The sequence below is a fragment of the Thermobia domestica genome, chromosome 16 (genome assembly GCF_964235325.1).
Source record: "Thermobia domestica chromosome 16, izTheDome1.hap1.1, whole genome shotgun sequence".
NCBI lineage: Eukaryota > Metazoa > Arthropoda > Insecta > Zygentoma > Lepismatidae > Thermobia > Thermobia domestica.
In genome coordinates this window covers 126,149,158-126,165,734 of record NC_137469.1, presented here as the reverse complement: position 1 = coordinate 126,165,734, position 16,577 = coordinate 126,149,158, and the positions used below count along the sequence as shown (strand labels likewise).

Sequence of the window (16,577 nt, the reverse complement as noted above, 5' to 3'; positions counted from 1 at the left end):
GTGCTGTGTTCGCCTGAATTATACCAAAACTGTACTTTTCGAGATATGGGTTCCTTTACAAAATCTTGATCTACTAGACCCCATTTATAACCCCTCAAAGTGTGTAATAGGAATTCTGAATTTCACTGAATAATATCATTAGTATGGATACCACTATAATATAGAATCAGGTGCAACACAAACTGATTCAATGAAGTTGATAATTTACTGAAATCTACTTAAAATTGTCAGATATATTTTTATATGTGTCATCAGAAAATTTTGAAATGAGTAACTTAATTAGTCTTGAGTTGAACTCCTTGATAAGCAGAAGACGGTTAGTTGAATGAATTTTTCTATGTTGTTAAGAGTATACTCAAATGCGCATTGAAAGAATTTATATAAGAATAAAGACAAAAGTGAAAAATCTTAGTCTGTGGAAAGCACCACACACAATTCAAATATTTAAAAAACTAATCTTTGTATAATATTCATTATATATTGTGGCTCTTATAAAACAAAGCAACATAGAACATCTGGACGAAGGAGTGAATAGTTCCCACTTCCCTACTTAAATCTGAAATCTTATACGTATAAAGCTGTATGTTTATTTATCCCTTTACAAATACACCGTTGGTTTGTATATAGTTCTGGATTACTGTTGGAAAGAGATTAAGTTATTTTTCGCGGGCACGCTGGTACTTGGTGTAGGATAAGATGTACCAAAACAAAATCTTTACATCTGCGTATTCGGTAAAATCTACTCTTAGTATATTGAGAAATAATGTCTTCCAAACGACGCTGCATTTGTGGGTGCAGATTTACTACAAGAGAGCATTTAATTTTAATTTCTCGCGAGTAGTGCTGGGTACTTTGCGCAGATTAAGCATAGGTCTGTCAATATACAACCATTACATATCTCCTACCTTTTCCATACAATTGACTCTTAACATCTTCAGAAATGGTAGGAGTTTTAATAGGCGACATCACATTCTTCAGTGCAGATGTATCTTAAAAGGATGTAATAGTTATAACTATAAATACAGGATTTTCTCAGCAAATTTCGAGAGGCAACAGAATATGTAGAATTTTTCTCGGGCAACGCGAGTAGTTCAGCTGTTAATGATTTCTGTAAACAGGGGAAATGAAATGAAATGAAATCTGTAAGTTTTACGTCCAACGAAAGGAGATGGTGTAAACAAGGAATATTAGATATGATTAATTTTTAATTTTAGACTTGGTGAATAGGAAAAATTTAATTTTATCTGTTTACTTTTCACTGCTTAATGTAATAACTGAAGACTTTCTCCTATTAATTAATAAGCAGATCGTCATTGTGATTAGTCTGCGCTGGTAAATGATACTTCAGTCAACAATCTTTCTTAGAGCATGTGATTCACATAAACATTCTTACATTCACTTTGCAGGTGATAAAAGATTGGAATAAAGACGGTGGAGTATTGCTGATTGGATACGAATTGTACAGACAGCTAAGCCTTAGAAGAGCTCACCAGACAAAGAAGAAGAAACGCAAAAGGTTATCTGAAGTTATTGACGTCGAGGAAGATGACAGAAATAAGATTTTGCTGGACGGTAAGTTAGAAGTGAAATTCCGAAAATAAGTGAGTTAAAAACTCAAATTATAGTTTTCTTGAGTAATGATAACTAACTTTTGTACTTACTGGTATTCGAGAGACTTCATTATTATTGTTTTATACTTGAGTGGTCATTAAAATTCAAAATTTTACGGTGTGAAAATATCACGATGTCATTGATTAGAGAAAATGAAGTAGATTAGTAAATTTGTTTGCTTCAGAAATATTTTAGTGAAAGAACAAGAAAAGTAATTGAGTCAGAAAAAATATCGACTGTGACTGGGAGAAGAGGGAAACTGAAAAGATTGCGAAAATAATAATTTCTAGCTAGAAATAATTCCTTGCTTTTGGCACCCTGAATGGTAATTTCTTTGTCCTTTTGTAATTGTTTTATACTTTTGTAATGTTCTGAAAAAATATTATTATAAATTTTAACTGTTCGTTGATACTACTGCGAGTGTATTAATTTAAAATTATTTTGGGGATCTATTCTGAATGGTTCGTGGGAATCTTCGTGTTCGCGAGATTGGGATAGTTCGAGCCTTAGCTAAGGAAATGACAGTATATATTAACAGTAAACAAAATTTCTCATACTTTAAAGCACTCAAAAACACATGAAATCGGCGTACGGCTTCGCAGCATTCCTAACTTCTTTCTCATCTCAGCGCATCCACAATGAATTTCATACTACATGTCTTCTGTGTAGCAAGAAGTTTATCTGTAGATGCACTGAGGAAGCGATGAGTGCCTTAAGTTGTACACCAAATTTGTGCTTTTTCGAGGTTTTAAAGTATGAGAATTTTTATTTACTGGTACTAGATAGGCATCTCATTATATTAATTTATATATATATATATATATATGATCAAAGCAAGACGGAGAAACCAGTACTGTCGTTGTTCTATACTAATATGATGTGTACGATTAAAAACTAGATGAGGTTTTGGAAGTTAGTAACTATCGGTGAACCGTTATAAAAATTGATAAATAGGTTAAGAAAAATGTTACTTTTGCTAATATTATTTCAGTTCTTAACGTGAGCTTAGAACTATTTTTTTCTGAATTATTTTTTAAGATTTTCATCGGATGTATAAATGATAAATACAGTAGTTTATGCAATAATATTAATTAAAAATGAAAAAAAGTGCAAGAGATATTAAGTTTTACTGGGAGAGTATGAATAGAGGCCAATGATGCCGATTGTAAATAAGGGATTAACGAGTGAATCTATTAGAAAACTGCTTAACTTTATACGTATATTAGAATGATGGTGAAGACTTTTAATTAATCAAACATTATTTGTGCAGCAATATTTAACAAACTTTGAAAACTAGAAAATGTTAAAATTCTTTGATGCCATTTGAGAGCATATAACTGAAAGGGAGTCACACTTGCAGAAACAATTTGGGTGAGGATTTTGTGTATGTTAGTCGCACACCTAAGTTGGGTGGAAATGTCGAGCTCTGAAGAACCTCTTACAGGTATATATGGAACTTTGTAAATGGTATAATGCAGCGTTTTTCAAACTTTCTCAAATGTACTACAGTCAGGTACAGGATGATTAGAAGTGATTGAGTTTGAAAGCACTGTAATAATATATATATATATATATATAATGCCTACAATAATGAATATCATAAAAATATACAAAAAGTGTTTAAGCTTCATATATACTGTTACAAATGTATGATGTGGCTTCCTTTCGACACACGACACACATCTATGCAGTACTATACACATACATACATGCTGTAGTCTGCTTCGTCCCACGCCTGCGCCACTGTTTCATCAGAAATACATGGCTGTCCTGTACTTTTATTTTTACTCAGGGAGTGAGTATCCTGTAACTTTCGATACCATCTTAGAATGCTTTGGTGACCTGGCGGTACTGTTGAAAATTGTCTACAGAATGCATACTGTACGGTAACAACGGATAAACACTACTCCTATTCAAAACACAATGCTTTTTGCTGCATAGACACCATCTGAAAACTAGGCTTGTGCTGCCATTTCTCGTCACGAGCCAAGATTTCGAATATGAGAAATTAAACTTTCAGATATGTTCTTCGTTTCATCATTAGCACGAAGCACAAACTTATTGTATTAATAACTTTCGACATGACTCACTTTAAAACCTGGTGAATGATTTGTAATCACCCTGTATTTGTCCTCTTCGAAAATAGATTAATTCCTTTTTTGAAAACGTCGTTTGAGCATGTGTTATAGATTTTTTTTTTTTTCAAAAGGTCGTTTGAGCATGTGTTAATATCAGTATAAGTATTTTAAAAGTAGCGTTAGTTAAAAATTTTACTTTAGTATTAGTAGAAAATATTTTTCTTTTAATTTTCTGTCGGGTCTTAAGGAAGGAAAGAGAACAATTTCTCTTAATATTAGAATTTCCGATTCTTTAACCAGAAAATGTCAGATGTGGGTTTAATTTGTAGGTCTGAAATTCGGTTCTGATTAAAGATAAGAATCCAGATATTTCAGCGGATATGAAAATTCCGCTCCTGAAGCGAAAAGGAGCAATCTATATGAAAGAGTAAATGTGACTTATTAACCAACACCCAGCCATAGTACTATGATTTGGACAGAAAACTTCTTTTACGAGAACTGGGATTAAGAAATAATTTTTAAAATTACATATGCTGAAGGGGTAAAAATTTCCTTTTTCCGCCAAGAGAAGAGGGAAAGTTTCCATAATCAAATTTCCGGTTTTTCATTCATTAACCTAATTATAACCATGCAAAGAATGAGGATTTTTGCTAGTAAATACATGTAAATAATTTGAGTTCATGTTCACTTTGGCGTCCGTTTCAGCAGCTATACTACAACTTGTATATGAGAGTGAACTTACAGCTTAACGTGGGATCCGAACCAATGAACTCGCATCGGGAGTTGAACTCGAGTCTCCTACGCCATATGCGTATACACTAAACGCTTAGTCAAGAGAGAGCTCAAAAATATAAATAATGATGTAGGATGAAGGAACATTGCCATAACGAAGGATCAGTTTCGTTGATACGTTTCATCGTATGGTGAAAATGTTTTCAATTAATATCATAAGACAGTAGACTTTTCCTTCCTGTTTTCAAATTTTAAGAAAACGATGATATTAGCAATGAATTGTATGTTGGTTTCAAGGTCCCAGAGCAAATAAATGTTTTAAGTTTGCAGTTTGAATTATGCAGTTATAAATTTACTGAACAAATAATTAAGTAGCGTGGTAGCGTAATAGTAGTGACGTCTTTAAGAAAAAATAAAAAATAAAAATGTGTCTTCACAAGTTGTGTAGGCATAATCAATTTTGCTTTCTTTATCTTTACGAGTGCATATCGCAAGTACCGAAATGATTATTTGTATCAGCTGTTGGTTGTGATATCGATTTTTGTTCGGCACATGATCTCCATTAGCCTCAAGAATTGAGCGTGGGAAGACATTCAGTGTTTAATTCCATTTCTGTGTAGCTCATACAAAAAAAATATTAGCCAAAAGTGTTTATTAGGGTCACGCAAGTAGGACTTATAGTAGTGTAATGCTAATACATTCGTTACTTTGCACAATTACTCTTGGACACAATCGGTTGCTTTGCACAATTACTCTTGGACAGAATAATAGTGTAATGCCAATACATCTGTTTGCACGATAACTCTTGAACGGAATAATAGTGTAATGCTAATACATCGGTTACTTTAGACCATAACTCTTCTACGTTATAGTAATGTAATGCTTATATATCTGTTACTTTGCACGATAACTCTTGGACGGAAGCGAACTTCTCAATTCTTTTTTCACAGTAGATAGCTAGAGGGATTGTTTCTGTCGAGTTTGTTAGTAGAGTCAATCTGTTAACATCTTAACTGGTAAAGTTAGTACAGGGTTCTTACAACCTGAAAAGTGAGTTTTTTTTTTCTTTGTTAGGGGTTTTTGAACACGATTCTGTTAAACATTATTCTTTCTTGCATAGTTATTGTATTGTGATATTTGTGGCCGTCCTGATTATGTAGAATATGTAATGAATATGTATAACAATAATAAATCAATTATCATATCAAAGAAAACATTACCACGTTGGTGAGGAACAGTCGGCTGTAGGGAGAGAAGGCGAATTCCATAGAAATTTCCTGTAATCAAGGAATTTCTATAGAGAGTCATGGAAAGTCAGGAAATATTTTTGCTCAAAACCTGTAGAAACCATGTAGTAAGAGTTCCACATCTCACCATTAGATGGTAACAAACATCTTCCAGCGGTTAACATAAACAGGACGAAATTGAAACTTATAATGCGTAGTTCTTTTTACTACTTACCAAAGTTGATTAAATTTCCGAGTATTGATTATCTTGTATCACTTTATTTTCAGAAATCCACCAAGCACTGGTTCGGCCTGGTCCAGACCTTGTTATATGTGATGAGGGGCATAGAATCAAGAACAGCCATGCCTCAATATCACAAGCTTTGAAGCAAATTCGAAGTAAACGACGAGTAGTCCTTACTGGATATCCTTTGCAAAACAATCTACTCGAGTATTGGTGCATGGTAGACTTTGTCAGGCCAAATTATCTAGGAACAAAGACAGAATTTTGTAATATGTTCGAAAGACCAATCCAGAATGGGCAGTGTATAGACAGCACGCCACAAGATATCAGGCTTATGAGATACAGAGCTCATGTATTACATTCGTTACTGGAAGGATTTGTTCAAAGGTACGTAATGCAGATTCACATTTTCAACATTGTGCTGTTTGTGTTTTGAATTTTGGTAGAGATGCTTAAAACAATAACAGGATGTCTATCGGTCACGAAAGTCATGAAAAAGTCACAAAATTTAGCTTTATGGTCACGATTTTTTAAATCTTTACGAATATAAGTGCAGACTAGAAAATTTTATTGTATAAAACTTGAAAATTCATCGCGAAAATTGGCTATTGTCGGCTTTAGACGCTACCAGATCGCAAGCAAAGCATGCTTCTATCGCATGATGAAAATTCGACCTAATTCATATTCAAATTCGCTCGTGAGACTGTCCTTCAGCTGGCATCATTGAACAGTGGCGATGCAGATCGCATCTCGTCGCCGATACCACCTACGCATTTAATCAGTCTATTCAACTGTGCGACTAATCTTTTATCACTCCAAGGAACAGCCTTTGAAAGTAGAGATAAGATAAAGATAAGTGCTGAAGAATATAGGTATTGGTATTAGTTTTTAAATGTTACGAAATTTTATGGTTTAGTAAAGAAAAAGTCACGAAATTTCATTTTGGAATTTTAGTAGACACCCTGAGTACGGACGCAATTGAAACAATATGATTGTAAATATATATTCTTTTGTTCATAACTAAATCACTTCATAGTTTTCGTATCTTATAGTTCCTAACTACTATCTTTGTTGTGCCATTAGGTCTTATTTTATACCGAGAACAGATACGTAACTAAAAATATACGTGAAGTAAGCTGCGTTCTACATTGTTAAACTATGGTCGACTTCTAAACTAAGGGGATTTAATATTCAAACTAAACGTGTAAATTATCTATCACTATGGGCTGCAGGAGAGAGGTAAAGTTGGAATTGGAACCGCTTCTCGAAACGCTGAATTCACATGAAAAAGTTCTACGTATGAATGTTTTTTCTCTTTAATGTGTGTTTTAACGTGTGCCTTTTTAAAAGAAAATTTCTTTCAGTTAATTAAGTCTTTCAGTTTCTCATAACTACTGCTTCAGCACTATTGTTGTAACAATGTGACCAACGTAGATTGCTAGAATAAACATTGTGCTATAAAATTCACGAATTTGTTTCATATGGAAAAAAATATTGCGTACAGAATTACCAGAAATATTGTTTATTTACTTATCAAACTTCTAGTTACATCTCGATAACTTAATTTACGTTGAAATTATAATTTACGTTGAAATTATTAATAATCTACAACAATAACAACTATAGGAGTTTGAAGGAAAGTGGGAGGAATTGTGAATAGTGCTAATGTAAGAACATGCGATGAAGGTCTAGCTTAAATTCCTGGCCCCGTACAGCACTCAGCTCCCAGTTTTGTCTTCACCTTCGGTAGCTCCTACTATGTATACTAAAGAACGATACCCTAGCATGTGTTGGAGCTATCACTTCCTTCGGCAGCTCGTATGAATATTACCGTATCCATAAAGAATCCAGTACGTCAACGAATGGAAAGCTAAATCCCGCAGTTTGAATATTAACGTAATTATAATAGAGAACTTTTAAATGAAGTATATTTAAGAGGCCTTATCACTGCGAAATTAAAATACCGCTAATTTTACAGTAATTATGTGATATCTTCAAATAGATAAAAGAAAATCGAAATGTGTGGAACAAGAGCACGCTAGACATTTTGCATGAGGAACCGTTATCACGAGTCATCTAGTAGCTTTTCCGTTTGCAGCCATTTAGAAACGCGAAAATAAATGCCGATTTTCTAAATGGCTGGAAATCGAAAGCAGATAAGTGGCTAGTGCTTAACTCATTCTGTATAAAATATTTTTCCTCTTTTGGAAGTACCGTATTTAGATAACAAAGTACCGTATTTGCGCAAATATAGACCGCATTTTTTCTTTCCATTTTGGCTTGAAAATTCATGGTGCTGGCCTGTAATCGAGATTTTGCGCCTCAGATTATAAATCGTCTGTTTCAAAATTACATGTATACGTATTATTTTGCAGCCTTCAATTTAAATAATTTCAGTTGTAACAGCATACCCACATTTCCTGTTTTAAACTGCAAACTCAAGCAAATCTTTTACCACATCTGGATATTTGCACTTTTGTCCTCGAAATGAACACCGACTTTTCAAATTATTTAAGAGTTTCTCTTCACTTGTATACCGCCGACTTCATCAACATCAAACCTGCGTCCAGCTTCTCGCTTTCCGTGTTCCTTTGCAAGCTAGTGACTTGAAGTTTAAATTTCACTGTGTACCTAGTACACTCCTTTCCCATCGTCACCCAGAAACCAAATGATCAACTTTACTCGAATAAATTAACTTTGAACTTCCTTACACTGTCACTTGGAATTAGTCACGTCACCAGACCTCCCAATACGCAAAACCTGTCCTGTTGGTGATGAGTCACCCTTAGTTATGCGAGAGTTGAGTAAAGGGAAGGAGAGAGATGCAACTCAAAGTATTGTGTAATTGAACTTTCTCGTAAATTTAGTAGTGCGGCCTATATTCGAGATTTACTTTTTTTCTGTAATCTCCTGTCAGAAGTCATATACGGTTTATGTTCGCACGCGGCCTTGATTCGCACAAATTCTGGTTAAATCTACAATTTGTGCAATTTTCATTTGTTTATTGAAACTGAACGTGAATTGTTTTTTTAAAAAATAGAACATAAATGGAAAACTAATCTTCATTACTTCCTGTTCCAGGCGAAGTCATTCAGTATTGCAAGTATCTTTGCCCCAAAAAGAAGAATATGTATTACTGCTGAGAATGACCAAATTTCAACGACAACTGTATGACAAGTTCATGAATGAAGTGGTTCGAACGAAGGCAGTGCCAAATCCTTTGAAAGCATTTGCAGTGTGTTGTAAGGTTTGTGTTCTTTACCATGTTTTTATTACTTATGAAAGGTATTAGGTAGGGTTTTGTATTGCTCTCAGTGTATATCAGTATTTATGTGATATTTGCTGTGTCGAATGATAACTGGATAATTCACATGTCCAGCATAAGACCGTAACTCTAAAATGTCGGTTTTACAAGTAAGAAAAAATCGTTGTATCCAATTGAAACTTTATTAACTTTTCTGTTTTTAAGGCTTGTAATGTTATTTCAATATATATAGTATTAATTATTGTAAAAAAAGAATCTTAAATACGTATAAATTACAATTATTACACATTAAAAATTGATAACAATTTAAAATCTATTTTGAGTTACGACAGTCGTATTCTGGGGTGCGAATTGTAGATGGTTATTAGATATTTATTTATTTGCCAAAGTTTCAGATACAGCAAGGCAGCCATTTTACAGTGAAACTATATAACATAGAATATAAAATTAACAATAACAAGTGTAAACAAAAGCTATATAAAGGTCCATAAGTGTAGCAATAACAAATTTAAATAAAACTAAGGTTCTATAAATGGAGCAATAATTTCCCGTCGGAATACATTCTCAGATTATTTAAAAATATCTACGTCAGAAGCAATGGAGTTAAATTCAGAAGCCAGTTTATGGAACAAAGAACGCTGAATAATTGATAATCGAGGCGTGTCGCAATGAAATAGTTTACTATTTCTAGTTTTTCTTGCAGGTACCCGAATATTAAATTTAGAGATTAGTTCTTCAGTTCTAAGTTTAAACGAATTATAGATGCATTAACTTGTTCCCGTCTCGAGATTATCTAAGTGTACTGCAATAATCAAATATATAAAAGTTGTCTATTTCTGTAACTTTACACAAAAATTACTAATGTCCAACTTCATTGATTTTAAGTTTTAATCACTAGCTAGAAAACCATTCGTCCTTCTGAGTTAATTGCTCAACTGATATTGGTCTTCTTAAACAGCTTGAACTCAAATAAAAACTTAATAAGGTTGAACTCAAATAAGAACTTAATGTTGAACTCAAGCAAGAGCTTATGATTGAACTAAAATAACTTAAGGCTGAACACAAATAAGTACTTAATAAGATTGAACTCAAAAATTAGTAGGGTTGAACTCAGATAAGAACTTAATAAGATTGAACTCAAGTAAGAAGACCAATTATTAGTTGAGTAGTTAATTTAGAAGAGCCAGTCGATTTGAATATTACTCATTCTAGATTTGGAACTATGTATAGCACACATAAATAATACGTGACAAAGCAAACATTTGCATTAATCTTTAAACGCCCATTGACGCAACTGCTGCGTCGAGGCTTGAAACCTCAACAACTCAGCCCTTAATTAAGCTAGGAAGATAATTTTGGTACCAATGTGTTCCTGAAGCTTTCCGCCGGTATGCATTTTATGTATATGGGGGTACTACAGTGGAATGGAGGGAGGGTAAAGTTCGTTTTTTTTTTTTTTCATCATGCTTTTTGGGGGTACACTCTTAAGAATTGGTATGTGAAGCAATGAAGTAGTCCACTACATGGTAATATCGTGTACGTGTACTTGTTGCTTAAGTGGGGGGAGGAAGGGGCGAAGTTGGCCAATTTTTTGAGTCTGTTTTTTGACGTAAATTACATTTTTGTTTCTTCTTCTTCTTCTACGAGTAGGCCGGGAATTGCAGAAATGTTACCTCGTTGGAATCTGTGTTCCATAACCTTTTCAACGATATATCAATCATGACTGTGATATTTAAGGGGGTCACCAGAGTCCCCAACGTGAGAGTCTACAATTTTGTTTAAATTCCTGGCGGGTGTACAAAGGTTAATAGTCTGTGTTAAGGTTTCGATAATATATTATTGCTTTCATGAGATCATCTTGATGAAGGCAATGATATATTTGTAAAATGGTAACAGAGACTATTAGTATAAGTGCTTATTTTGGTCAGATCTTATTTTTATTTGAACTAAACAATGTTTGTAAGAAAAAATTACACGGTGGACATTTATTATTATTATTATTATTGTTTTCGGCAGATTTATGTATGTTTATGATCATAGACAATTATTAGAAAACAGCGACTGTAGAGTCATTTTTAGAACGCTAATAGATTAGTCCTCCGGCATCATGTTTCCCTTTCTGTGTGCTTATGTAATTCTCAGTCCATGTTAGTGTTACAAGATAAAAGGATTTGATGCATATCATTTGAAACTGATTACAGCTTGTATTGTGCTCCAACCAGTAGTTAATGTAGACTGTGTTGTTGTGATTATCGATGCTATAACATGCATAATATCCTCATATTTGATTCTGAATGCGGGTTTTACTTAAGGTGCTACAGCTGATAATTTAATTAATGTTATACCTTGGCTCTGTCTCTCACGTTTTATCGTCGAATGCTCTCACCATTATTTGTTCATAGTGCTTTCTAGCATGAAAATTGCAAGGTATATCGTGAAGATTCAGAACATTAAAAAGAACTCGTTACGATTTTTGTGTTCTTGTGAGCCTTTCTTGTAGCCTTCGTGTGACACTGTCACTTTTGGTGGAGGTTCGGACGTGATTGGTATTAGATTGGTGCGAATGAAGTGTCCGTTTTTGTATATCATTTCCAAAGGCCAAAATAATGAACATTACATGGTGGCACGCAAGAGATTTTGAAAATGCCGTAATACACAATAATATTATATATATTCTTACGTAATTCTGGACAAAAGAAGGTACATGTATGTCATTTACATAAAAGCAAAACTAACATTTTGAAGATGATGATGTCTAAATGTCGTCCCTCTCTGAGGTAATATTCCTGCGTTCGTGTAACTCTCTGTAATACGGCCGCAGTAACGGATCGAATCTCTTCACATATCGCGGCTTTGAGTTCATCCTATGTATGAGGACGATCAGCAAATACACGATCCTTTAAATAGCCCCACCTGGAGCTTATATGGATGCAGTTTTAAATTTGCATGCAATATTCTACCCAAACTCCGACGTGCTAAACCTTATGACTTAGAATGTCGTCGTGCTTAACGTTGCGGACGTTGCTTGATAGCTGCATTTACTGCTTGGATAGTCTCTGGAACTCAAACCGTTTTTCTTAGTCCTATATGTTTCATGTTCAATGTTGATCCTGTTTCTTCAAATCTTTTCATCCATTTCTTCACAACGTAGCCCGCCGCAACCGTATCATGACGGTGTAGTTGAAAATGACTCCGAAATTCACGCTGTGGAGCTTCACAGCTATTATTGTTTTTGAATATGCTTTCACCGCGAAAACGCGTTGTTCCCCTAACCACTGTTCCATAACAACTGAAATGGCATACTATATGCTACATTATCGTGTTCTCATAGCGTTTTCATATTTATTAATGACCGTGTACTACGCGATTCAGAATCTCCCATTCCCGCGCGTCACCTTGTACAATACTTTTTTTTTTTTTCATTGAACAAGCGTCGGGTTTTATCAGACTTAAATCTAATTTAAATTACTCGCTGAGCAAAACACTAGTTTCTTGTAAAAAATATTAAGGTGTAACAGTTTCTCCAACTATACACTTTGGCTTTATCAGATAGTGTTTGATGAATCCAAAGTGGATAGTTGGCGAAACTGTTACATGGTAATATTTTTTACAATAAACGTACTTTGCTCAGCGAGTAATTTAAATTAGATTTAATATCTGGTTAGTGAAAATAGTTGTCATCTGCAACCATCTGCTTTTGACATCGCTCAACCAGCCATTGGATTCCGTGGCAAAAAAAGACTGAAGTGTGTGATGCGAGGAACTCCTCAACTGCACGTTGCACCGCTTAATAGTAAGGGAAAATGTTTCTACCCAAGAAGTGCTCTAAATTCTAAAAGAAGTGATGGTGTGTAGGAAAGATATCGGTGAATACGGTGGGTGAGGAAGTGTTTCAAATTTCAGCTCATTGAAAGCCTACACCGTTTGCGCGGCATGCGAGCATGAATTTCGTAAACATGAGGCACCATGTCTATTGGCCACTGCTGGATACTTGCGGATAAGTTTGAGGTTTATTTTATGAGTTTCATCACTTTAAATATCTGCCTGGATGGTTTCACTTCGCCTGAGAAGGCATGATTGACTACCCCCCGAGGCGGGAAAGTTTTACGGTTATTCTTTACACTCCGAAAACTACACTCGAAACGGCGATTCATGTTCGTTGATATATTCAATAACGCACTGCCTTCTGACTCTCTGGGTACCTGGCCTATTTGCTGAACATGTACTGAGGTGCGTGACATTAGATGCGTGACCCTAGTCCATCATTGTGTTGAATTTCCCACCAGACGTCAAAGCGGACATCACCAACCTAGTATTAAATATGTAAATAAATAAAAAAAAGAAAAAAAAACTATTTGTGATTGTCAGAAACAGACAGACATACAACATATCCTGCACCCTTTGCCAACTTTCCTGCAGATGCCCAATTCTCTGGCGATAAAACTCGGAGGTCTTGGACGCAAAGAAGTCTTGAATGCGTACTACAGGTCTGCCTCATTGTTGAAGGATTTCCCACAGAAATAGTTGTCCAGGGAATGAAACAGTGCTTCCCAGCCAAGTCGCTGAATGGCGTTCCCGGCCGTCCTTGGTACATGTGGTCTCTCATTGTCGTGGAAGTATAGCACACCCACTGGCTCTTTCTGCTGTAATGTAAGTTGCAACTGCAGCGAGTACAGGTTTGCCTGATGATAGTGTGGCCTGGTGGTAGGAGCTCGTAATGCACCACTTGACGACTAGTTTCCGAGCATGATCTTGCGTTGGTGCAGGGGTGACCTTAAGGTGTGAAGCATAGAATCACATGGTGACAACTAATGTCTGATACACTTAAAAGTGTCGTACTGGTGCAAATTTTCGTCACTTGTGGATACTCGATCAAATATGGGTATATTGCGGTGCCAAAACAGCAGCTACAAACTAGCTGTCACTCGTTGATCCTTCGTGGCTCTCGCCAATGTGTCGAGTATTCTTTTGCTCACTTATGTACCTTCTCTATGTACAGGTGAAATCTGATTGTTTCCTCCGAAACCTGGAAGCGTTCGGTAAGTTCACCACATATTTGACTGCTGCCCTCCTCTATAGCTGCATTCAAGGCCTCTTTATGCAATACCTGTGGTCACCTACAGCGGGGTTCCTCACAAAAGTTCAGATCTCCCGACTTGAACTTCTGGAACCAATATCTGACATTGCGTTCGTTCACGGCATCTTTCCCAAACACCTGACGTATTAGACGACTTGATGCGGCTGCTGACAGACCCACTTGAAAGTAAATGCAGCAAACAATAAAGGCACATTACCTTCCCCTCCCTCCTTTGCTTTTCCGGCATGTAAGTCAATTCGTTTCATCTCAAATAGGACATCAACAACGGTAGACGTTCTTTCGTTACCTTGTAATAGTGGTTCTGCTTCCAGTTTTAGAGTAGCTTCTATTTTTCATAACCTGAGTGGTGCATGAGGACGTAAAGTAAAATCTGTCAATCCTTATAAGGTTTCTGTAGGAAAAATTCTTGTACATCAGTGATCCTGTAAATGCCAAGTTTTATTTACTATGAACGTGGTACAGTAGAATGCTTCACTTCAACATTGAAAGGAGTTGGTAATGAATTTAGGTCTTCAGACTTTGTTTCATCGTAATAAGTTTCTGCCCTAGTGTTTTAAATAGGTATATGCTTAGGAAGGATTTCTCTGAATTGCTGGAACAACTAGTCAGTCGTTGTTTTAAGAAACAATTCAAAATTTTGTAACTTGAAACCTGAACTACTTTTGTCTATTAATTTTACGGACATGTTAACACCCACACACACACTCACTTTTCTTTTAATGTGTGTGTGTCCATTCTTAGCTAGGCTATTTTGAGATAGAAGTTAAAGGAACACTTGAACGAAAATTAAGTTAATTGTACAGTTACCGAAGAACGTTAATTGAATGGTTTGTTTTCATCACCTTTAATTGAATGAACAAAAAAATCCTACTATACTGTTTTTTTTTTTCTCCTTTTAATCCACTCACTCCTAAAACCACCTCAACCGTAGGTAGGATATTTCAATATTTACAGTAGGTTTAAAATAAATAATTGAAAGGAAAAAGGAGGAGCACTTTCAGTTTTGCGCATGTACGGAGTATAGATCTTTCCAGAAATATCGCTTAAGACTATCGTAACTTAAAATAGGTTTTAAATTGTTTTAAACTTTTATTGTGTAATAATAATAATAATTGTAATTTGCGTGTATTTAAGAGAAAAATTCTTTACAATAACTAATACTGTAGATATTGAACTAACGTTACATATCCCAAAAACAGAAAAGGTAATAAGGTTTCTTAAGCTACAACGATTTCTTTTTGGCTTACCTGTAAAATTGAAATTTAAGAATTACAACAGTCTTATTGCGGGGGTGCGATATATGAATAGTTCAAGTTCTTTTTGAATGTGACTGGAGTCCAAGTAGACCAAATGTCAGCTTATGTTTTGAAGAAAAATACATATTTAACAAATGTCAAATTGCATTTTGAAGTCAATGAGTTTAATGTAGCAGCTTGCAATGAATAATGACAGAGGATAAGGCTTACAACATTTTTCGAGCTATGTTTAATGCCTACAGATCAATAATAAAATTTTGTTACAGGCACAGTGTAGACATTTGGACTTCATCTACGATCGTCGATGATTTCATGGTTTTGCATAAAATTATGTTATTGACATTTCCCGGTTTTCAATATTTACACAGAGTTTACAAATGAGAACGTCAGAACTTTAAAAAATGATAGATTGAAAAATGCTGGTGATAATAAAATATCTTTTTATTGTAAAAAGACATTAATAATGTTGTGTTTTGAATATATTGTTATTCAAATTTCCTCCTCTGCTTCGATGGGTGGAATGGATCCGGATGGTTCAATTTTGCGCAACTTTTGCCTACATATTGAAAGTTAAATTCACAGTTGTGCGTTCAATATTCTTTTTCAGTTCATGAATTCTTCGTGCTTCGTCTCGTAGACGTGAGCCATTAGAAAATAATCCATGGGGGAGAAAAAATGAAATGAAATCTTTGAGTTTTACGTCCCACAGTTATGCCGGTTAGGCTAAAGGAGACGGTGATAATGAGAAATGAATGAAATGGTGGAATGAAGAAAGTGGGAGGAAACGGGAGAACCCCGAGAAAACCCACACACACGGTGTTTGTCCACCACAAAGTTCACTTGGCGGGGGCTGGGATCGAACCCGGGACCCCAAGCACCAGAGGTGAACGCTCTACCACTGAAATCCATGGGGGAGAGATCATATGACATTTTACATCACCACTTCCCGACAGAACGCATATAGTTTACATCACTATTTTGATGGTAAAGTTGAATAATTTCTATGCGTTGTTGAATTGTGAATCTGTCTGTGCTAATTTGCCATAGACTACTTCACACAGTTGTCA

General features: G+C 35.2%; 1 protein-coding gene across 2 annotated transcripts in view; it reads left to right on the top strand.

Annotated features, from left to right (window-relative positions):
• The window catches only part of LOC145673398 (uncharacterized), a 125,171-nt gene that overhangs the window by 42,997 nt on the left and 65,597 nt on the right, over positions 1-16,577 (top strand). For both annotated transcript variants that reach the window (XM_081743060.1, XM_081743058.1), the window contains exons 6-8: positions 1,407-1,572; positions 5,936-6,278; positions 8,973-9,138. In XM_081743060.1, the coding sequence (XP_081599186.1) occupies positions 1,407-1,572; positions 5,936-6,278; positions 8,973-9,138 (675 nt within the window). The remainder of the gene's footprint in view (positions 1-1,406; positions 1,573-5,935; positions 6,279-8,972; positions 9,139-16,577) is intronic.